The sequence below is a fragment of the Lactuca saligna genome, chromosome 3 (genome assembly GCF_052625555.1).
Source record: "Lactuca saligna cultivar CGN05327 chromosome 3, ASM5262555v1, whole genome shotgun sequence".
NCBI lineage: Eukaryota > Viridiplantae > Streptophyta > Magnoliopsida > Asterales > Asteraceae > Lactuca > Lactuca saligna.
The window spans coordinates 172293053-172317650 of NC_136419.1; the positions used below are offsets into that span (position 1 = coordinate 172293053).

General features: G+C 32.3%; 3 protein-coding genes across 4 annotated transcripts; 2 read left to right on the plus strand and 1 right to left on the minus strand.

Moving 5' to 3' along the window:
* Positions 1-5878: 5878 nt before the first annotated feature.
* Positions 5879-10476, plus strand: LOC145037475 (uncharacterized). The gene is made up of 12 exons (XM_078986137.1): positions 5879-5972; positions 6139-6274; positions 6842-6999; positions 7094-7604; positions 7771-7915; positions 8042-8152; positions 8329-8803; positions 8880-9119; positions 9587-9659; positions 9751-9902; positions 9993-10059; positions 10165-10476. Exons 3-12 carry the CDS (start codon positions 6847-6849, stop codon positions 10323-10325), a joined length of 2088 nt encoding a protein of 695 aa, XP_078842263.1. The 5' UTR covers positions 5879-5972; positions 6139-6274; positions 6842-6846; the 3' UTR covers positions 10326-10476.
* A 2172-nt stretch (positions 10477-12648) lies between these two features.
* On the plus strand, positions 12649-13750 carry LOC145036166 (protein FAR1-RELATED SEQUENCE 5-like). The gene is made up of 2 exons (XM_078984634.1): positions 12649-12807; positions 12905-13750. The coding sequence occupies exons 1-2, from the start codon at positions 12649-12651 to the stop codon at positions 13748-13750; spliced, it is 1005 nt and encodes a 334-aa protein (XP_078840760.1).
* A 6033-nt stretch (positions 13751-19783) lies between these two features.
* Positions 19784-23208, minus strand: LOC145037476 (eukaryotic peptide chain release factor subunit 1-3). 2 transcript variants are annotated; one of them, XM_078986138.1, is made up of 3 exons: positions 23020-23208; positions 20316-21780; positions 19784-20171 (listed from the first exon to the last, which is right to left on the minus strand). In XM_078986138.1, exon 2 carries the CDS (start codon positions 21735-21737, stop codon positions 20427-20429), a length of 1311 nt encoding a protein of 436 aa, XP_078842264.1. In that variant the 5' UTR covers positions 21738-21780; positions 23020-23208; the 3' UTR covers positions 19784-20171; positions 20316-20426. The 2 variants fall into 2 exon arrangements, with proteins under 2 accessions (XP_078842264.1, XP_078842265.1); XM_078986139.1 differs by having other exon boundaries at positions 20268-21780.
* Positions 23209-24598: the final 1390 nt, after the last annotated feature.

The window sequence follows — 24598 nt, forward strand, 5'->3', positions numbered from 1 at the left end:
AAAATGTATAAGTAACCTTTCTTATTAATTAGAAAATGTTATGTACTTAAATGGACATGGACGCGTTTGAATTAAATGAAATTTCTGTATGTTCTCATGTTCGTTAATACTTTATATATATGTAGTCCTAAATTAGAGGACCGAGAAATAACAAGTATTGACCATACTTAAAAGTATAAATGTGGTTTCAAATGATGTGTAGTCGTAACTACCAAAACCAAAAGTGTACAGTAATATCTGTACTCATAGAGATAAAAAGTGATTTTTAAATCGACATAAAACTCATTTAGGTTTTAAAAATAAAATCCCGTAAACTTATGGATTGTTATATCCCTATGTGAGTCGCTATAATCATACTATGACTATGTGAACCTGCCACGACGTTCTCAGTGAATGACATTTGTCACCCGTAGACCTGCAGGTCCAACTGTAGCTAGCAGCAAGGTGTGGGGTGTCAAACCCAATATAGATCTATATACAAGTATCACGTTCTCCCTCAAGGAGATTCTGATTATAACTACTAGGAATTATATCCCGCACTCGAACGTACAGGGAGAGAGAGAGAGAGAGAGTCTCACAATATAGGTTAACAAGTTTACGTGAAATGTGTGTGAATATAAATCTTTCTTGTATGAATGTACCCTTTTTGTACGAGTGTGTTGAGTGATGTATCATAAACTATACTTATTATAGTTTATCTAAAATGTATGTAATATGTATGAATTCTTTTATGGAAATGTATTAGTGTTGTGAATTTATCAAACTATAGATAAACAACTTTACGTGAAATATGTGTGAATATAAATCTTTCTTGTATGAATGTACCCTTTTTGTACGAGTGTGTTGAGTGATGTATCATAAACTATACCTATTATAATTTATCTAAAATGTATGTAATATGTATGAATTCTTTTATAGAAATGTATTAGTGTTATGAATTTATCAAACTATACTTTTTATAGTTTAATATACGTGTTCTAAAATGAATGAAATATATTTATTATGAATGACTTAGTTTCAGTTCATGATGATAAACTAACAAAGAAACACATTCAATAATTAGAGCTTATGATTATACACTTTGCTCAACATATTACAAAGTGTTATGATATTTACATGCTGTTGGCTAAATTTAGCAATTCTGCCCTGTTTTGGAAAAATCATAGAAAAATCATACGAAGTCGAAAACTAGATCCGTAAATTCTGAGAGTTCAAAAAATGTGTCTAGTTTACTCATAATGTTTATCACGATTTTTAATGACCTCCAACTTGGGTGAAAAAGTCCACAATCACAGACTGGTCCGGATTGTTGTTTGAAATGATAGGCAGTTTTGTAAAAATCACCATAAATTGTAGAAAAATCGTATGGAGATGTGCAAGTAGTCATTTTAAAGCTAAAAACTTGAACTATTTGCAACTTGTACAGTTTTGAAAACAAAAATGTTTAAGATGCCCAAAACAGTCCGTGAATGGAGTTGAACTTTTCTGATGAAGGCTGTTAGAAAATTTTAGTTATGTTCTTAGTGTTTTAACTTGTATTCCCCCCTGAAAACTTGAGAAAACATAAAAATGTAGGGGTATGAACTCATCTTGAGTGATTTCAGTAGATAAGTGTTGAAGAAGAGAAGTGTTCAACCCAAGAACACTTGAAGAATCACTTGAAGATTCGAAGCTCTAACGCTAATATGATGGAGTTTGTGTAAGATATCCATGATTTGAGTGGAAATAAGTGAGATAATCATAAGGAGGATGAATTATACTTACTAAGAGTAGAAGAACACTTGATAATCAGCCTTGAATCTCGAGTTTGGTGGAGAAAAAGTTTGAGAGAAAAGTGGTGTTTGATACTTAGTGAAATGGGAGAAAATGAGAGAAATGAGGAGAGATGATGTTTGTTCTAGCTCAAAAACGTGGGAATGAGTGTAAATTGGATGTGAGGGACATTGAAGTGACCTAGGTAAGGTGGGGAGGTGTGGTTAGTCAAAGAGTGGGTGTGGGGTGGTTGCTTGTGACATTGGATAAGGCAAAGTCAACACTCCACCTTAAATAAATCCCCCATTAGATCTTTATTATTTAAATAATGATTTTCATCAAAATATGTTTAAATTATGAATATTTAGAGTTTATTATGTTAAAATATAATTTCTGGAGAAAATCCCGCTTTAAAATCACGAAAAACGGGCTTAAAATGTTAAAAATATCAAAAATGGGCTAAAAGTGACAATTTCCCGAAGTCTGGCCGAGGTTCGGCCTTCTGATGCTGAACCGAGAGAGAGGGAGGCAGAAACCGAGAGGGAAGAAGAAGGAGGGAAGGAAACGAGAGGGGAGAAGAGAGAACAGAGGGGCGCGAGTAGAGACAGAGCGAGAGAAGGGAAGAGACAGAGAGGCGGGTAGAGACAGAGCGAGGAGCGAGCGACAGAGACAGAGCGAGAGAAGGGAAGAGACAGAGCGAGGAGCGAGCGACAGAGACAGAGCGAGAGAAGGGAAGAGACAGAGAGGCGGAACAGATGAGGCGACCGAGAACCGAGGCTCGGTCCTCGCGCCCTTAGCCAACAGAGGCTCGGTTCGGAGATAGAAGGCGAGAAGTCAAAAAAAAACCGAATGAACTGTAGTGAACAGTACCTTCGGTTCGGTTCAGCAGCCTTCTTCATCAGGAGGGTTCGGTTCCTAAGAGGGGTTTCGGTTCCTAAGATTCGTTTTTCGCGTTTTCGCCCTGTTTTAAGTCGTTTTTGACCCGGTTAAGCGCCGGAATGACCCGAATGATTCTAAAAAGTTACGGGAACTATTTGAGAGAGATTTGGGAGAGATTTCTCACACTTGGAGAGATTTGGGAGAGATTTGACATTCTTGGAGAGATTTCTCATACACAGAGATATTTGCGAGAGTTTTCACATACTTGGAGAGATTTGGGAGAGATTTGACATTCTTGGAGAGATTTCTCATACAGAGAGATATTTGAGAGAGATTTCACATACTTGGAGAGATTTGGGAGAGATTTGACATTCTTGGAGAGATTTCTCATATAGAGAGATATTTGAGAGAGATTTCACATACTTAGAGGGATTTGGGAGAGATTCGACATTCTTGGAGAGATTTCTAATACAGAGAGATATTTAAGAGAGATTTCACATACTTTGAGAGATTTGGGAGAGATTTGACATAGAGAGAGAGATAGAGTGAAAACGATTTAGAGAGGATCCATGTGTGACAATTGTGAGTGTCCAACATCGCAATGCATGGTTCGTAAACCCTGTTAAGCCTTGTTTAAGGATCTTACACACTCCCGATGAGTATGCATCATTATTTTATCGGTTTGGCTCGCCACGTACTACAGTTTTTGGTTAAGGAGATCTAGATGTTCGCACTTTTTGTTTTATGATTTCTCATTAGAATAGAAGTTATGTAGAAGTTTCATAGTGTGAATTTTAGTACTCATGGGCAAATTGAGTCAAACGGTTTGACTTGCTGACTTTAGTTGACTTTGACTTGATCGAAATTTGACGGTTGTCACAATCAATGTCTCTCACACTTCAGATGTCTTCCTCTTTTTCCTTTTCCTCTTCTCTCTCTGAATATTGACGACTTTCTAAGCCGAAGTTGGAAGATAATCGAGCCAGTGAATGAGCGACAGTTGACTCTAGGAAAAGATATGCAACTGATTTGCTAGATGGAAAGTAAGTTCTTAATTAGTTAAAGCTAAGGGTAGTTGAGTAATTTTACATATAGCTCAGTAATCAATTCTCTTATATCAGCATGCTTCTTGATTTTTCCTAATCATATATTATTGACCGTAATGGCATGTGCAGTTCATTGATTTTGACGGAATTAAAATCTAATATTCCATTCCATAGCATGTTTTGTTTCTAAATGGATGGAAATTCAATTGCAGCAGAATCCTCTAGGTAATACTTATTCATCTTTGTGGTCAGGTTTGTATCTGCAAGCGACCAATAATGGATCAATCATCCATGATGATGAGTTTGGTCTCGAAATAATGACCCTCTTTTGATTTACATGTTCATTTAGATGCTACTGGAGTTTAAATAGCAAAATAGTTCGTTCAGGTACTTCTTACATTTGTTTTCCGGTCACTATTATTGCTAATTTATGTCCCTTTTAAATGTTGTGGTTGGGATATTATGTTGCAACCAAGATTAGAATTAACTTAATTGTTTTAAAGTCCTTGTGTTCAACTTTCTTTTTTCTTCTAACTTGGATGTGATTTGGCTTTAGCAGGTTACTGATGTTAAGCTTTTGAATACTTTTTTTTTTTTTTTTTTTTTAATGAGGTTTGAGCTTATCTGAATGAGGTAATTAAAGCATTTAACTTCATTTTTACTATGAATCATGTTCTTCATGTATAGTTACAAAAATGCTATTGGTATACAAAGCTATTTCGTATGGTGGAATCAAGGAAGGAATGTAATCATATTATCCATTATGAGGCACGTGAGATGAAGAAAGAGATCAATTATGTTTTGGAATGTATTTTTTTACTGCCAGAAATAGTTGTAGTTTCCTTATAATTGACATGGTGTTATATTGTGTTTTCAAATAATATCATTGTATTTTATACCATTCAATGTAGTTAATGTCAATTCCTTTAGCTTGTATATATGCTCATTAAATTACTTATTTTGTCCATGTGGTTAGCAATATTTTTCGTTAATAGACGAGTTCATTGCGTTATCTTCTTTGGCTAAAACACTGAGAGTATAGGATATACCAAATCTTTTATTTATTTTTTTCAAAGTATGTTCCTGTGCAGAAAAGGATTACAAAAGTAGTCTAAAAATAATTACATAATTGGTTTTTATGGCACAAAAACATTACAGAATTGGTCACTAGTCACTGTGCAGAAAAGATTATATAATTGGTCCCTGTGGCAGAAATGAATTACAAAATTGGTCTATGTTGCAGAAAAAGATCGCATAATTAGTCCTTGTGGCAAGACAAACTCATGTAATTGGACTGACTAGCAGAAAAACAATATAGTAATGGTCTCGGTCGAGAAAATAATATTAGAATATTGTACTTAGGTAGATTTTCGAGTCATAGTTGAAATGATAAGTCTAACCTCCATCTAATGTATTATAAAGAATCTCATGTGCACTTTTTTTTAAAGTTCATTTCAACATCCTAGAAGAAAGAAGAAGGGTATAAATGGGAATTTATAAACTATTGAATTTTCATATCTTAGGTTTCTTGAAAAATTAGGAATATTTTGATCAATAAAAGGAAGAGTCCCACCAAGAAGAGCATACAAGGTAACACTACACCTTCGTACATATACTCAAGCATTGCATTAAACTGATTAATCGAACGATGAATGGAAAATGATTACCTGTTTAACCAAACAACAAGCGGAAAAGTGATTATGACCAATCAATTAAACAAAACTTTAACTGGTTGTGGTTTTGTTCACCAACAAACAAAACCTAAACTCAATACCTTAAACCAATATCGAAACAAACTATTCTTCACCGCAGCTTTGCGCGGGTATATATATATATATATATATATATATATATATATATATATATATATATATATATATATATATATATATATATATATATATATATATATATACAACAACATTTCCTTAAAACTTTACGATAAATACAAACATCATGACAATCGAAATTTTTAAAACCTTACTCAACGATGAATAACTTTGTAATTCACAAAACGTTATAATAGAGAGAGAAAAACATAATAAAGATAAACAGAAACGAACATAAATGTCCTGGCATCGCATGCAAAGCACATGAGGCTAATTAACTGTTCAATGCAAATACTGAATATAAACTGGTAAATAAATAAGTTTTATTTGTTATTATTATTATTATTTTTTTATAAATAGATTCCTTTTTAACTCATTTCTTTTATCATTTGTTCGCTGAAGAGTTTGGGAGACTGTTGATTTGTCGGAGACTCTTGTCAATCGGAGAATGAAATGAGCTGCGAAGGTATGTTAGAAAGTTCTAGAACACCTTTCACTTCTCTTAGGGTTTTTGTCGTACATTTGTACTCTAATTTGTCAAATCGACTGAAACACCGAAATCGTTGAAACTCTTTTTATCAAACCCCATCACCATTTTTCATTTCCTCACTCTCTTCCTTCTACTGTTTCAGTTTTGGTATCATATAATGTATAGCTCTGTCTCTGTGCGTGGAATTTCTATGTAAAGAACCGCAAGCTAAAACGTGGTCTATTTATCTACCGGAATTGAAAATTTGGACGGAATTGTAGAATCGAGAGTGATTAAAGGTATGTAATGTTCAAAATCATCTGCTCTTAGTTCATCATAATTCACAAATTTGACCTAAACTTTGTAAAAACCCTATAGTTGGTTACCAGCATTGTCTGTTTTTCTCTTCTTAGTGTCTTCTTTTCCCCCCGGTTTTGTTAGCATATAATGTACGCATACCTGCATAAGTATTCAAAATTCTGCAAATTTTGATCTAATTATTCATTTGAGTTGCTGAATTTTAGAATTGAGGTCGATCAAAGTATGTAAGGTTAAGTGGGTTTGATTGCTTTAGTTTTATCGACTTCTACCGGTTCTAAAATGGGGTACGAGACCTTTTCAAGCCCTAATAAACTTCAACCCTTCATTGCTTTTGATCTTTTATATTGTGTTAAACATTTTTGTTCTAATTTGTCATGTTGGCTTAGAATTTGTATCTTCAATGAAATGTAAGTTAAACTCTCATCTAGCATCTGTTTGTTTTTCCTCTTTTTAGGGTTTTCGGTTTAGGTACATGACATCATGAGCTTAAATGTCTTCTTTTTTTCTTTTCTGATATATATTTCTTTTGGTTTGACTTAATCTAGGGTCAATGGACATAGATTTGTCAATGGAGGTTAGTCCCACTGAGGAGACTGTTGAAGCATTAATGGAGTATTTGGTGGGTCCATTGCTACCTTTGAAGCATAGTGACACTGCAAAAGACACTCCTTCTCAATCTCAACAAAAATCCGTTGCCAAACAGGTCCCTCCCTTCTATCTTCCACTTTCTCTTGCTTATTGGAAAAGACATAAATGCCCTTCTACTTAATTCTGTATTGGTTTTCATTTCTTTTCAGGTTCATGCTGCTGCAGTACTTTACAACTATTATCATCTAAACCAACAACACCAAGAAAAAGAATTCTTAAAGTTTGACCAATTTTGCAACTTGGCAATAATGTTCAAACCAAGCATACTTCAACACATGAAATACATGACTCAATCTAATCGCCCAACCATAAAAGAACCTGAAAACCAGCTTTCATTAACTGAAAAAGCAATCATGGATGCATGCACAATATCAGAAACTTTGCTACATGCTTCATCTGATATCTCAAATATGATAAAAGAATGGCCAATAACTAAAGTGGCTATCTTTTTGATAGATTCCAAGAAAGAGAATTGCTTTCTACAGTTTGATAATGGAGTATGGTCAGTTATCGAAAAGGATCTTTATAGTGAAGAGAGTGGAATTGAGAACGAGGGTAAAAAGGGTAAAAAAAGAAAATTGTCAAAGCTGAGAAAGTATGATGAAGAAGGTGAAAACGAGTTGCAGAAGGTTGCGTTTTCAGCTGTTAAGGAAATAGCAGGTAGCAAAACGTACTTAAAAATTTTTTTTTTAAATAATTTGGGACAAATTTAACTGAAGTTTTTCAATTTCATCAAAACAACAATAACATGCATACAGTTTTATGTTCTTATGACAATTCAACAAAAGTTTATTGATACTTGATATGATTTTTTACATTGAAACAGGAATCAATAGTGAGCTTAAAGTTTTAGAAGACCATGTAGTTTATTCACTGAGTCAAGCAAAAACTGCAACTCATTTTTACATACTTCAAAGTACACAATCAATTAATGAGGATAAATTGGTTCCTATTCAAGATGCTATTTCTAGGTCAGTATTACTTTATAACTTCTTGTGTGCTACTTAACAATATTAAAATAACGTTACAAGTTTTTTAAAAATAAAACAATGAGGGTATACTTGTAAAATTGTAATTTGTGTGTTTTTATTGTGTAGCTTACATGGCCCTGTAGTAAAGAAGAGTTCAGGGAGTTGGGTAATTACTCCTGTTGTTGAGTATTATTACCTTCTTCCATATGCTGAAATTATTTCCAATTGGTTTAAAAGGTAACTTATTTTTCTATCAAGATTCATATATGGTATATACATGGTTGACTTATTTGTAATATTTAGTGTGTTGAATATGATTCTAAACCTTAAAAAATGATCCTTTTTGAATAAAGCGATTAGTGAATAAATATATAGGAATCATTAAATTTGTTCCCTAATTATAAATCCTGCAGATCAAATGGATTAACGGATCAGATGGAAGAGGGAACTGCAGATTCAAAAAAAAATCAGGGGTTACAAAAGTCAACTGAAAAACAAGGTGGTCAAAGTAAACGACAAATAAAGTCAAAGATGGAGTCCAAAAGCATTCACATGAGTAACTCTAATAAAAAAGATGAAGACAGAGTTACTAAAACAAGAAGTATATCCAACAAAGACATGAAAACTGAAAATTCTAATGGAAAAAAGACGTTGAGTGTTGAAAGTGATTGTTCAAAGCAGAAAGAAGAAGTGAATGGATCTTGTGGAGTTAAGTCAAATGATTCATTAACTGAATCCAATAATAATAATAATAATAATAATATTACTAAGCCAATAGTTTGTTTGCAAAAAGAAATTCAAAATGCTAAAACGCATTCAACAACAACACCACTTAAGGTTTATCATCATGAAAAAAGAACAACTCCAACGAATGCTATCAGCATAAAGGTGAGTGAAACTAATTGCATTTTTAGAAAAAAAAAATTATGCAACTTTTTTATTTTATTTTTTTGGTTATTGTTAGGATAATGTGAAGAACTTGAAAAACGTGTCAATCGTTAATGAATGCAAAGATAAAAGGGTTGATGGTGAAAAGAAATCTGGTATTGTTTCACTTTGTGAGGATAAAAGTACAATGCTAAAACTGGATGCTGACGTGGCAAAAACCGAACCCCTTGGAAATTTTCATTTCATAGTTGATTCAAAGAGATCTGAATTATCAGAGGCTGCCCTTCGAGCTCTTTTTAACAAAAGACAAAAACTGGTTTGCTTTTTATACTTACCATTTATATATATATATATATATATATATATATATATATATATATATATATATATATATATATATATATATATATATATATAGGTAAAGGTTCAAATGAGAACCAAAAAAGGTTAAGAACCATAAGAACCTTTAATTTTAGATGTTTATAAAGGGTTTAGGGTTTAGGGTTTAGAGTTTAGGGTGTTTATAAAGGGTTTAGGGTTTAGGGGTTAAGGTTTAGGGGTTAGGGTTTAGGGTGTTTATAAAGGGTTTAGGGTTACCCTAAACCCTTTATAAACATCTAAAGTTAGAGGTTCTTATGGTTCTTAACCTTTTTTGGTTCTCATTTGAACCACTCCTTATATATATATATATATATATATATATATATATATATATATATATATATATATATATATTGTGTAGTTTAATTGAAATGTTAATAATGGCTTTTATTATTTTTGTAGTCTAATCAACAACGGAATATAGAAGATGAGTTGAGTTTGTGTGAGAAAAAGATTCAGGCAATTATGGAGGGTGGTATGCTTTTTTTTATTATTGGTTTTAGTGGCTTAAGTATTTAGACTTTTTTAATTTTTTTTTATTATATATGTTTAAAATTGAATAATAGGTATAGGAGATTGTTTGGGTTTAAAACTAGAGGCTGTTATTGATTGTTGCAATGAGATTTGCCAACAAAGCAACATGCAAATTCAAGACTTGAAAGTCGGTAGAAGCTTGCCTTTGTCTGAAGCCCAACTCACTTTACGAAAAGCATGCGAGGTACTCTTCACTCTTCTCTATATTTTTTTTTTTTTTAATTTTTTTTAACACTATAACAACATTCTATTTATTTATTTATTTATTGGGTAGGAATTGGATGATATTTGTCTATCAAACAGTTGGATGTTGCCAACATATCATATGTCACGTTCAGATGGTAAGATTTTTCTTTTCTTTGCACTTTGTTATTTAAAAGAAAGAAAACATTGTTGCGTAAATTGTTTTAAAAAAAAACGTAAAAAATTGGTGAATTGATGTGTAGGTGGGTTTGTGGCGAATGTAAGTGTAAAAGGAAGTGATTTTGAGTGTTCTGGTGTGAGTGGTATGCAACAAAGTATTCGTGAAGCCAGAAACTCAGCTGCAACTCACGTGATCACCAAATTGCAGCAAATGGCTCTTAACCACACCGCTACTATTCTTTAGTGTAAAACATTTGTGACTCTGACTGATTCAGTGAGTGATAAATAATTTAATTGTAATTTCTAATTTTAAGTGCCCTTGAAAGATGTAGGAACCATGTAAAGGGAACACTTCGCTGTATTGTTTATTTGCATCTATTTTTTTTTTTTTACAAGTATGTGAATATGGAGTTTGACATATTAAAAGTCTCGTAAGTGGCTAAATTGATAATATGTTGAAAATACATTGTGTTTCATCAAACTAAAAGGACTAAAAGACCAATAAGTTTAATTGGTTAAAGCATGTTAAAAGTTAAAATTATCAACGCCTCTTTACTGTTTTTTCGTTAAGTATTATAATAGTAAACGTACTTTTAGGTTTACGTTTACGTTGTCTTGTAAATGTTGTAGTGAATTTTTATTTGTGTTGCATTTGTCAATATTTTTTTATGAAAAAAAACAATAAACTAAAAAACAACCCGAACATGATTTTTTTTTTTCAAATATTTTGGTTGAGTTTGGGTTTAAGTCAAAAAATGGTCCAAAAAGTTGACTTTTTATTCGTTTCTACTTTTAAAACGAATCGGAAGTTGTTTGGGTTTAAAACTAGAGGGTGTTATTGATTGTTGCAAACGAGGTTTGCCAACAAGGCAACATGCAAATTCAAGAAAATCGTGCAAGGTACTACTTTCCCACTTAAACAAGAAATAGCAACTTACTTTTATTTGTCTATTATAGCATCCTACTTCCAATTTTTTTCTGCTTTTGCCTATTAGTTTATTTTACCATTCAACTTTTATTTCTTCCAATTAAAACATTGTACTATGAAGCATCTACCTGGTTATAGCAATGTCATTAAAATACCAAGCAATTTGCACTACTATAATTGCATAGATTTTTCTAAGTTGTAATAAGAAAATAAATATTGAAAGTACAACGCTTTAATTGGGTAAAAAAACCAAACTGAACCAAATGATGTTTGGTTTATTTGGTTCGGATTATCTGGTTTTTGGTTAATTCAGTTTGGTTAACCGAATAAGGATACTTTATTTGGTTTTGGTTCTGGTTAAATTTTAATTGTTTTCGTTAAACTAAAAAAACCGAATATATATATATATATATATATATATATATATATATATATATATATATATATATATATATATATATATATATATATATATATATATATATATATATATATATATATATAACAGGCTAACAGCCCTATATAACCTTAGCTACTAAACCCATCAAAACTACCTCGTTTTGCTAGAGTATATTCCAAAAAAATGGCTGTGTGATTTCCTAAACAAAAAACTCATCCTCCCATAGTAATACGTGCTTTTTTTTCAATAGATTTTCCTGACTGTTCCTACTTCTTTTTTTGGTTCGTGAATTGCATCTAGTTCGTCCCACTCTTGCTGAATCTCTATCTGCTGCGTGATTTTCTTCTAATCAGGTTTGTATTTTTTTTTTCAATTTTTTTTTTCTTGTAATTCTTCTAAGAAATCACGTATTGTTTAATTTTTTTTGTATTTCGTCAATTAAGTTTTGTTCGTGAATTGCATCTGGTTCGTCCCATTCTTGGTGAATCCTCATTCTACTGCGTGATTTTATTCTGATCAGGATTGTGATTTTATTTTCATCTTTTTTACGTGATTTTCTTCTAACAAATTGATTCTGATTGATTTGGTTCTATTTCGTCAATTAAGTCAATTTTGTGAACTGCATATGGGTCTTTCTTGCTACGGTTGAATCTCATTGTATTAAGCTTGTGATTGAGTTCGTGAGATCTTTGTACAATGATTTGTAATTTTTTTTTCAGAAATTTTACTTACGTAGGGGTGTACTTTGTGTTATGCACTATTAGTTCTCTTGCACTTATAAACGAGTTTTCCTGCTCAGACAACTTTATACATTAACATCCAAACACTTTATACCTCATCTTTTTTACTTTTTAATGACATACAACTTCATATATAAGTTTTTAACTAATTAACTTAGGTACTATAGTTATATATTGAAGTTGGGTAAATCTGATTCCTTTTTATAATCGTTGAATTTGGGCATCATCCTTAACCTAATAAACTAATAAGCACTTCTGATTTTTTTTTTTCAAAAGATACATAACAACACCACTTCTTGAATTTGTTCTACAAAGTCAATTTTATTGATTTTCTAAATGTCAATTTTGTTTTGGTGAATTTGGTTTATTCCTAGTGTCGAGTTTGATATGATTCGTGATTATTCATATTTATGTCAATTTTTATATGTAATGTTCCATTCTTACTTGATCAATGATAATTTCAATGTTAAATAATACATTGTTTCCTTTTGTACAGTACATGATGTTTGAAACTGAAGTAAATGTTCACCCTATCGAAACACATATAGTTGAAAATGTTGCTGCAAATGATTTATCAAATGCCACATATGAATCTGAAAAAATAGACGGAGTTGATGTGAACTTCGAATGTGAAAAAGATGAAAGCATAGTGGGAAAGGTTTTCGATACGATTGATGATGCGTATAACTTTTTATAATGATTATGCATTTGTACATGGATTTGGAATACGTATTCATACTACATTCAAAAATAAGGGGACAAATGAACCTTATCGAAAGATACTTGTATGCGACAAAGAAGGTTTTAAACGAGAGGATGGTGATACTTCAAGTGGGCATGAAAAAAAACATCGTAGAGAAGTTAAAATTGGATGCAAAGCAATGCTTCGAATTTCAAAAAAGAATGATGGGAAATGGTTTGTTGAGTTGTTTGATGACATGCTCAATCACGAATTGAGCAGCACACCAACGAAGGTGATGAAGCATCGGTCACATGTGAAGTTCCACCGTACAACAGTATGTAAATCTCTCATGCTGAAACTTAATCAATTAGGGTTGAAACCTTCTCAAATTAAAAAAGCTATTAATGCAATGAAAACCTCAAATGAAGTTGATGTAACTTCAAAACAATGTGTTGATGTATTATCTGAGCAACGAAAACACAACAGAGGAAGGGAGTTCTATGGACTAATAAAACATCTGCAAGATAAAGCATTATTGGATAATGATCAGTATTATGTTGTGGATTTGTGCAGTGATGGGTATCCTAGAAATATTTTTTGGGCCGGTGGTAGATCAAGAGACGATTTTACTAAATTTGGAGATGTTGTTGTGTTTGATGTCACTTATATGACAAATAAATTCAAGATGCCTTTTGCTCCATTTACTGGGGTGAACCATCATGGACATTCTATACGTTTTGGTGGAGCATTGCTAGAAAATGAAAAGGAAGAAACTTTTGTATGGTTGTTTGAGCCTTTCCTAAAATGTATGTTTAGCAAGTATCCGAAGGCTATTATTACTGATCAAGACAAAGATATGGGAAATGCAATAAAAAAGTGTTCCCAAACGCTCGACATTGCTTTTGTGCATGGCATATAAAAAAGCATGAATTGGATCACCTTCGACCGTACGTTGCCCGTTATAGTGATTTTCAAGAATCCTATAAAGAATGGGTAATGAGTGACACAATTGAAGAATTTGAAACTAGGTGAGAAGTTATACGTGATAAGTATAAACTTGAAAACATTTGTTGGATAACTGATATGTATAACCAACGAATACATTAGGGTAAAGCCTTCTTAAAGAATATTTTCTTGGCCGATATGTCAATAAGTGGACGAAGTGAGACTATTAATTCCTTTTTTTGATGATTTTGTTAACGCGAGTACCATGTTGAATGAATTTTTAGTACAATATGACAAAGCAGTTACGTCACGAAGGGTCGCCGAAGAAGATGAAGATTTCAAGACAATGAACTCAAGGTCGGTTCTTTCCTCAATACATCCAATAGAAGCAAAAGCAGGTGAGTGTTATACTAGAAAGGTTTAGGGCCGCCGAAGAAGATGAAGATTTCAAGACAATGAACTCAAGGTCGGTTCTTTCCTCAATACATCCAATAGAAGCAAAAGCAGGTGAGTGTTATACTAGAAAGGTTTTTGAGATTTTCAAAAAAAGAATGGATAGAAGCTACTAGCAATTTAACGCATGAGACTCTAAGCAAAAAGTACATAAGAAATCAAGTATCGAGTTGGGAAACTGGACGTTGACAAAAATTATTGGCAAATTGTTACCTTTTGTTTGTCAAATAATATGCATGTCACATGTTCTTGTGCTAAGTATGAGACATGTGGGATTTTATGCAAACATAGCTTATACGTGATTAAGAAAAGGCATGTTGACACACTTCCGACTCACTACATTTTACCTAGGTGGAACCTTAATGCTAGGTACAAGGTGGGTAAGCGTAGCATTGGACTCGAAGAAATGAATAACAGAAATAGGGTTATTGATTTGACGGTATGGTGTGTTCGTTCAAATTTTAATAAAGTAATTGAACAAGCAAAAGACTCCCCTTCAGAAATAGAAAAGGTCAATAACATATTGATAAAGCTCTTACAAGATCAAGCAATACAAAAAAAGTCGTTACCAGTTGACGGTATGGTGTGTTCGTTCAAATTTTAATAAAGTAATTGAACAAGCAAAAGACTCCCCTTCAAAAATAGAAAAGGTCAATAACATATTGATAAAGCTCTTACAGGATCAAGCAATACAGAAAAAGTCGTTACCAGTTGAGAATGTATCTCAAGGTCCTAGTGTGAGAATTTCACAAGTCGATATGATGCCTCAGTTATCTGTCCGGGATCCTCTTGGTCCAACTAACACGAAAGGGCGTCCTAAAATTGCTAGTAGAATCAAGTCTTCTTTAGAAGTTCCAAAAAAAAGAACACGCTCTTACTGTCAAGGATTGGGTCATTATGCTACTAGTTGTTCTAAAAGAAAGGTACTTATAGTATTAACTTACTTTTTCATGATTTTAGAGTTCTTATATGTATACAATAACCAATTTATATTTTCATGTAACAGGTAGATGAATCATTGCAAGAGAAACAATGATATATGTAGTTTATGTGAGAAAAGAAAAAATCTAGATGGTTCACAACATTTTGTTTTGGTTAATTGTCGTCTTTTTCCAATTTTTGGTTAATATTCCTTTTTTCTAGTTTTGGTTAATTGTCTTTTTTTTAGTTTTGGAGATAAATCGTGTATGCTGCTGTTTTGGAATGAAAATTTTGAATGGTTACTGCTATTATGTGTAAAAATGAAATTACGGGGGTACTATGTGTATACAATGAAAGTTTGATGCTATTATATGTTAAAAATTAAAGTACGGGGGTATTATGTGTAAAAAATTAAAGTACGATGCCATTATATGTGAAAGATGAAAGTACGGGTGTATTATGTGTAAAAAATGAAAGTATGATGCTATTATGTGATAATAATGAAAGTACGGGGGTATTATTTGTAAAAAATGAAAATACTATGCTATTATGTGTATACAATAAAATTTTGATGTTATTATATGTTAAAAATGAAAGTACGGGGGTATTATGTGTAAAAAGTTAAAGTACGATGCCATTATATATAAAGATGAAAGTACGTGGGCATTATGTATAAAAAATAAAACTACGATGCTATTATGTGTTAAAAATGAAAGTACGGGGGTATTATTAGTAAAAAATGAAAGTACGATGCTATTATGTGTATACAATATATGGTTGATGTTATTATATGTTAAAAATGAAAGTACGGGGGTATTATGTGTAAAAAGTTAAAGTGCGATGCCATTATATGTAAAAAATGAAAGTACAGGGGTATTATGTGTAAAAAATAAAACTACGATGCTATTATGTGTTAAAAATGAAAGTACGGGGGTATTATTAGTAAAAAATGAAAGTACGATGATATTATGTGTATACAATGAAAGTTTGATGCTATTATATAATCTTTAATGCCAGTTTTACAAAGGAATTTGACTGAAAATAACATCAACCTTTTATTGTATCCAAGTGTATGCGATAGACTGGAATTCGCTATTCCAATTCCTTTGAATTATGTCATAATCAGAAAATTAAATGGACTGTAGGCGTTTTCATCATTTGGTACACTCACACTCATTTACATCAATTGGACCATTTATGAATGTTATGAAAATATAATGATGCATTATGCAGAAATCAAACTGGACTATTCATACCATTTATAAAAGTAGAATGATGTTAAATAGAAGTGAATACAATCAACTTCTCTCAATTGTTCTAACTTTCTCTCAACTGATCTAACTTTCTTGTTGTCTCCCTCAACCCAAATCTGAGTTCTATTCAACAAACTTCTTTCATAATCTGGTTGATACTTCTCCTCACTTGCATCATCATCTTCTATTGACTGTTTTTCCCTTTTTACCCTTCCTTTTGTATGTGTAATGTAATGGTGGCATAGCACAAACTTTCCCAGGCAACCTGTAGATCTGATCATTTGAATTTACAAAAACAATTAGTGATAAACTCTAAAGTTTATGCCACATTCACGGTACACACTCCTAGGCCTGTCAAATCGGACTGTCGTGTCGTGTTTTTGTCTGACACGACACGACACGACAAGGTTTTTTGTAACACGAACACGACACGACACGATCTCGTGTTTTTTTTCACTAACACGAAAACGAACCAATTAAAAAATGACAACACGACACGACACGACAAAGATAATATTACATAACTATTATTTTATTTAATTCATATTTAATCATATATAACACGATACAAACGACAAACACGAAAACACGACAAATACATGCTCAATCGTGTCAATTTCGTGTGGATTTGCAAACACGAACACGACACGACACGACATCGTGTTTTTTAAACTTGACACGAACACGACACGAAAACGAATTCGAATTATGATTTCGTCCCGATTTCGTTTCATGTCGTGTATTTTTGTCGTGTCGTGTCATAAATTGACACCCCTACACACTCCCAAGAAAATTGAGTGACAGAGAGCTGTAATAGTAGCCCATTTACCATAACCTATGTATATCATATCATAAAGAGCTTATATGGTCATATCAATATATCATTAAATTATTAAATATTTAAGAACTTTGGATTTACAAGAAAATAAGAAAAATAATAAATTATTAAAATTGATTTTTTTTATCATTTAAATTTAAATAAATAAACAAAATAAACTAATGAGCTTTAATTTGGAATTTTGAAATAAGAAGGTAAGTTTACTAATGAAATTAATATTAATTTATTACTACATATATTGTAATTATTAGATTAAAGTATTATGTGAAATTTATTAAAATAGAATAAACTCATATGGAAAAGAAATTAATTCAAAATAACTACAAAATATTATTTAACAAATTGAATAAGATTGTAACATATTTGGGTCTATAAAAGAGATGTTAACAAATTGATAACGACTTTATGTCATCTCTTTTTGTTTTGAAATATTTGGGTCTATAAAAAAGATTTTAGGATGTTTTGAAGAAGAAAAAAAAATCATCTCGATTCTTTGTTTCTTTTTAAAAATTTATATAATGTTTTAATATGTGTTTAAGTTTTTTAATTGAATATAAATAAATAAATAAACTTGTTTATGTACCGTTAGTAAACTGGTTTTAAAGATCAATACATTTGTGTCCTTGTTCACACATACCTATTACCTAGTTAAACCCTAACTTAAGAACTTCCTGTGTCTAAGCCAAGTGAATACGATGGACTTAACATTATCAATGATCCGGAAATAGAAAGTTCGTTTGTTTTTTAATACACCTTCACATCTTGTTTTCCATAATATCCACATTACACCAAAACAAACACAGATTAGGTTGTTTCTCCTTCTCCGAAATCTCCCCCACGTTTTTACAAATCCGATAAGTTCCCCGACGGTTTGAAATTGTGGTTTTCGGAATGTTGCACCATTTAAATATCAAATCCCAGACATTGCTCGCCACTGGACAACGTATAAGAATATGCTCCGTATCTTCATCCTCAAGATGACACTGGGGGCATGATGCGTTTATAATTGCGACTCCTCTCCTTTTTAGTGGATTTGAATATGGTAATGCATCTAGAAATTAATATACAAGTCATTATAGCACTTATACAAATCATACTATATATTGAACAACTCAATTGTGAATCCATAAATGAACCTCATAATAACTTGATGAATTCCACAACTAGGCTATGATTTCGAACATTAAATTGCGCTTAAATTCATCATGATTTCCTATAAATATAAAACACATTAAATAAGCTTCAAAATCTCCCCAAACTCCAAAACAAACCATAACAAAGGAGATTTACATGAAGTTTGAGAGTTAGAAGCTAGAATTAACATTAAAAACTTAATAAAATCACCATACTACAAACAACTTCAGGTTTTGTGACTACAACAAACCCTAGTTCGAAATTAAGATTAGAAAAGGCTAGGATTTTTACCTCCAATGTTTTTAAGTGAAGAGTCAAGCTCAATGCTCCACAAATCTCCCTCTAATTGCCTCTCTATATCTCAAATCTCCATCCTCAAACACTTCAAACTCGTCTCTCTCCAAATGGGGAGAAGAGAACTAATTTATGTCCAATTTTTTTGTGATTTGTCAACTATGGTCTCTCTAGTAGCTTCTTTCTTATTCAGCACACCTTTAGACTTAATACATTTAACACACTTTCAAAACTTAACTATGGCCTCATATCTTAAAAGTTATAAACATTTCTAGTCTCAATATGTCAAAACATGGTAAAACCAAGTTTTACATTTTTGTCAATTTTAACCTCTCTTATAAATTTCTACAAATGACATATTTAACTTATGAATTCCGACTTAAACCACTAAATATGAACTAACAACAGTTAAATCCAAAAACTTACGTCGAACTCAAATTCTAAGGTTTTGGTAAAAATAGACCCTCTATCTCAAGTCTTCTTTTAACCTCATATCTTGTGTTCTAAACATCTTGGTTAATTTTAACATTCCCATAAACAAAATTGTTTACTTCCACATTTTATTTTTCATATATTAATATATATATGGTATGCCCAATCTCCATGACTAAGTAGTTCAATACCTATAGTTGCAACTTTCGGGCATTGTGTTTGTTCTTATATATCGGCATCACAGTCTTATATATCTACTCTTCAAACATCTTGGCCTACTTTAAGATAATGTTGAAGACGCTTTTCAGCTATTACGCTCCTTCCTCTCATAGTCATAGCAGCTGATATGAACTTGGTATGAGCCAATGACGTTAAGATGATGTTTAATGAGATTTAACATTAAAAAAAAAAAAATCATTATAAAACATACATTACTGGTGACTTCCAACCCCAACCCACTGCCATTTGCCTATTTAACTTGTATTATATTTTTTGTAACATGAACTCCAGGTTATCACTCGAAAACATAATCATCAAAATTAGTCCAAAATATTAAAAACAATAACCTAAACATAATAATAAATATCAGCCAAATTAATTAAAAAATAAGTAAGTTTGATAGCCAAGACTTGTCTAGTTAACTAACATGGCCTTTGAGAATTTAAATAAAATCATCAACCAATGAGATTGCAAGTCAACACATGTAATTGGAAAATATAGGATCACAGATACAATAACCCGAGTCGAATTTCTTTTAGATCGTCTACATGATATATAATAATCCATTGCAGCGAATTTATTTATTATCGAATATCATATCATCATATACTCAGATGACAATTATTATAGCCAAAGGCATTAAGAAGTCAAAGCTTCTTTTTATAAGTAAAATAAAGACAGCTTTCAGATACCCATGAAAAGGTGATCGCAGATTTATCCTCAATCCTCACGCTTTGTAATTCGTTTCCAGCTCCAATAAGTTTTAGCGGTTCCACATAGACAAATGGGATTAGGATCAGGATCCGGATCCGGGTCAGCACCTCTTCCATTACATAAATTTTCTCCAACAGCTGTCATAATAACAAATATTGCTACGTAAGTTTAAAAAATACATTTAACAAGTTTTAAGTGCTGTTTGATAGTCTCTGAACAGTTAAGAACCCTACCTTCTGAGAAGTCAGAACCATTAAGAGAGATTTTTCAAAAGCGCATACCTCAATGCGAGTTCCGTGAACAAGAAGAATGTCAACACATGCGAGAACTCGCGCCCGGTGCAGGTGCATTACAGGGTTCCCCTGCACCGGCAAGTAGAGGATAATTGATTGCTATTCAGAATCTTCGTATAATTCATCATCTGAGAGCTCATCGAATGAGCGAATGTCCAATTGGTAGCGTAAAATTCCCCCAATTCCACCAAACCCTCTGCAAAATTGTGATCCTTCTTGCGATTTATTCGTCACAAATTCAAGCGTGCAACCGAATTTTCTATATTCATTAGCAAACCACTCGAGTAAAGACATCTTGTCTTGAACTTCTAATTCGACGTTCGTGGTTGCATCACGGAAGTTTTTTTGATTACTCTCTTGCTCTTTGTTGAAATGCTTTATCATTACTTCACCTGTTGTGGTATTCTTGAGAGTATACCTGTTGATATCAAGATTCTCCCAAACGATGAGAATATCAACAGCACCCATCTCAAGTGTCTTCAACGTATCATCCACCCCAAACACGTACTTCCCAGTATCCTGACTAATTTCCTCAAAATACTTCCCAATCAACCGTTTCTCCTGAATAAACTTAACATTCGCAAGAATCTCAGCAGACAACTCAATCGCTTGATTGAACCCGTTTTCGCCTCCATAAGAAACATCCACGACATTCAATATCTTAGCTTGAAGACGCGGGTCAAACATATCCGATTGACTAAGCTCCGTTTTGAAGTCCGCGGATCCCGCAAGTATCAGACCCGAAACATTCGGTTGACTAGTCGAAGGGTTTATATAAAACTGCGTCGCCAGCTCAGCGGTTTTCCTCACATAGTTATGTCGTTTCTCCATTCGTAAACGAGCGAATCTCAACGCCGATTGACCTCCCCTCCCGTGTTTTTTGGGTAAATCGACGCTGAATTTGTGGAGCACTTCGCGTGTATTCCCGCTTAAAGTTCCGAAGAGTGTTCCGTTTCCATCCATGACGATGAATCCGAATTTGTCATCGGATTCTAGAAGTTCGTTTAGGGCTTCGGTGTGGAATTTGTTGTCGCAGAGATATAAGGAAGCGTTGATAGGGCGGAAGGGTTCGAAATCGATGGTGACTTTTTTTTCTTTTCCGTCGTCGGTGACGATGGTTCCGGTGTAGAGAACGAGGCCGTTTGGAGGGACTTTGTTGTAGAGTTTGAGGCGTTGTTGGGCGGAGGTGATTGCGCCTAAAACGGATTGACGGTTTACGCGGCTTTTGATGTTGGAAGCTGTTCCGAATTCGTCTCCGAGCATTTTTGTGACGCGAGAGACTTGGTCACGTGGTGGCATGATGAGAGAGATCATGCTTGTTCCATTGCCACGTGCTGCTTCCAGTGCTTTGATGAGTTTCTTGATTTTCCATATTTCGATGTTTTTGTCGGTGTCGTGAGTGTCCGCCATTGTTGGGTGAGTGAGAATGTGTTCGTAGTTGTAAAAAAACTACCTGAAAAATAGTTAATTTATGGGTTAGATGCAACAATGGCAATGTACTTTCATTGATTTGCTATTTCAGTTTTTTGCATTTTGAAAAATCTATTCAAATCTCGAGTTCTTGAAGATGAAGAATCTGAAGCTTTATATTCCATAGTAATCCCCAAATCCCCAATTTTGCATTAACACATTGTGGTCTAATTAATCAACAGTATAATGCAATACAATTGACAAAAAGATATAGCAAAAAGGACAGAACTAAAATATCAGATAATACATGAAGTATCCAAAATTTCAATAGTTCATAAAGCTTAATCTACAAAAGATTCTTCATTAGGCCATGTTTTAACGATTATAGAGAATATATTTCACTCAAAATTAAATCCCACGAAATTATTTGCTAACATATTAGGAAGAGAAACTGAACTTTTCAAACGTGTACTACCAAAACAAGGATTTTTTTTACCATTTTGATACACATCATCATAAATAAACTTGCTATGTCTTCATATGACTTCTGGTTGTTAAATGATTTACTTCTTGTCGTTTTGGTTGTGAGGAAAAGTTAAGAATCACATTAAACAACCAATTTAAGGGGGTGTTTGGATGTGATGTAAAAAATTTGCAACTTGAATCACAATGATCAGTTTTATGTGGTCTGTAAAACTGATTTTGGGTTTTAGGACAAAAATATTTATTTGGAGAAGAAATTGGTTATGGAGGTCCATAAGTTTAGAATTATCAACTATCCTCAACTTTAATCAACTCGTTACTGATTTTGATTCATGAAAAGGCAAAGATCACTTTGAAATCGCACATCCAAACAACCCTAAAAAGAGTAGTTTTATATCAATTTACACTTTTGAAAGAACTAGGTTGAATTTCCGGGATCAAAGTTTTTTTTCTAACGCCAGAAAAACTAAACCTCTAAAAATCGCAAGAAAAACATCAAAAAAACAGATCTCACAAATTTTCGAACCACAATTAAAAACATGTAGCGCATACTCGATTGTGTTGTTTTCCTCCCAATTACTGGTTTATACATCAAAATTAGAACAAAAATAATAAGATTACGTTCATGCAGACCAACCTGTGATCAGCGAATTACATGAACAGCATACACTACACATTCAGAATGACATAAATCTAGCAATACGATCCACATATAATAAAAATTGCTTACGATCGACGCTAAATAACAAAAAAAATGATTAACAGAATGATCAAATTCAGTTTTGATAGCGTGGATCACCTGAAGGAGAATTTGCAACGATGATTTTTGCGTTTAGATATCTGAAGGAGGGCGAAATGGATTTATACTCGTTGTAGGTCGATTGTTCGTACAATCGGAATCCCCGATCATCACGACTCTTGATGGATGTTCGAAAATCCATAAATAACCTTGGATTCGGGTTTGATATAAACGTGTCACAAGAATGTAGAACTACAGAAAAATAAATATGCCTGTTTAAGTTCGTATGTCCTTCTATAAAGTATTGATGGACGGTTATCGTGCATTATTAATTGCCTAATTAGTTTTTCTATAGTCCAAGTAAAAGTTAAAGAATTTTTTATTTTTATATATGAATTTTACGAACTCATGTATTATTTATTTAAAAAAAATTAAATATGCAGGTCTAAGTTTGAATTTATAAGAATATAAAAAAGATATTGAATAGTTTAAGTTAAAGTGTTTTCTTTTAAATTTAAATAAATAAACAAAGAAATTAATAGGGATTTAACTTAGCAATTTTAAAATTATAAAATTAGAAGATAAATCTATTAATTAAATTGATATTCATTTATTATTATATTTATTGTAATTAGTACATTTAAATATTATATAAAATTTAATAAAATAAAAATAAAAAACTATAAAATGATATGTTGAAAAAACAATAATTTTAAATAACCACCAAATGACATGTGGCAATGAACGAGAATATGCCATATGAAAAAAAAAATTATTTATTATATATATTTTTTTCATTTTATGGTGAAAACTTTCTCAAAAAAAAACTTTTAAAAAAATGTATATCATTTAAAACTTATTTTATTTGCTATGAAAATAATCTTTTGAAAATTCTTAGGACCAAAAAAAAAATTAAAAATGTTTTATGTTTTTTTTTTTTGTTGTAAGAATTTTCAAAGGCCTAAAAAATTGTTTTTTCTATAAAATATACAATATTTTACAGATAATTTTATATGTCAAACTTACAAAGTTCTTTATTTTTTACCCATTTTCACGTGTCAAAACTAAAATATCAAGATTTATTTTGTTATGACTTAGGTGACTTAGGTGTTGTTTGTTTTTTTTTAAAACCACTTCAGACCACTTATTGTTGCGTCGCGCAGCACACGCGCATCACTTGTCCTTTCGCAACTGTTTGTTTTTCGGAAGACTTCTGATTTAAAAACTGTTGCGCGTGTGTTGTGTGGCGCAACACTAAACTAACTGCTTTAAACCTCTTCACGTCTTAGTTTAACTTACTGCAGCGATCTGCAGACATTAAAAAATAAACATATTTTTTATTAAATGTTGCAGCCGTTTGTTCCACCTTTTCTGCTACAGAGGATTGCAGAAGTGGTCCGCAGACTTAACGTATTTTCTCTTCGAAAAAACAAATAGCACCTTAATCAACTCCTTTAGATTAAAAGCACGAATAACTTTGCACCACGAGATAGATTACTTAAGTCAACCCTATCAAAAAGACCATCTTGACCATAAAAGGCTTTTATAACACGCACGATCAAAAAATCGCCATATACAACAAAACTCTATTCAAATTACCATCTTCTTCCCAATTTTTTTTCATAGAGTTCTCTTGATG

Excerpts from the sequence above, each read along its gene's own strand:
- LOC145037475 (XM_078986137.1), top strand. The coding sequence starts at position 6,847 with ATGGACATAGATTTGTCAATGGAGGTTAGTCCCACTGAGGAGACTGTT. Across the intron at positions 7,605-7,770 it reads AGCTGTTAAGGAAATAGCAG|GAATCAATAGTGAGCTTAAA; the intron begins GTAGCAAAACGT and ends ACATTGAAACAG. Across the intron at positions 8,153-8,328 it reads ATTTCCAATTGGTTTAAAAG|ATCAAATGGATTAACGGATC; the intron begins GTAACTTATTTT and ends TAAATCCTGCAG.
- LOC145036166 (XM_078984634.1), top strand. The coding sequence starts at position 12,649 with ATGATGTTTGAAACTGAAGTAAATGTTCACCCTATCGAAACACATATA. Across the intron at positions 12,808-12,904 it reads ATGAAAGCATAGTGGGAAAG|GGGACAAATGAACCTTATCG; the intron begins GTTTTCGATACG and ends TTCAAAAATAAG.
- LOC145037476 (XM_078986138.1), bottom strand. The coding sequence starts at position 21,737 with ATGGCGGACACTCACGACACCGACAAAAACATCGAAATATGGAAAATC.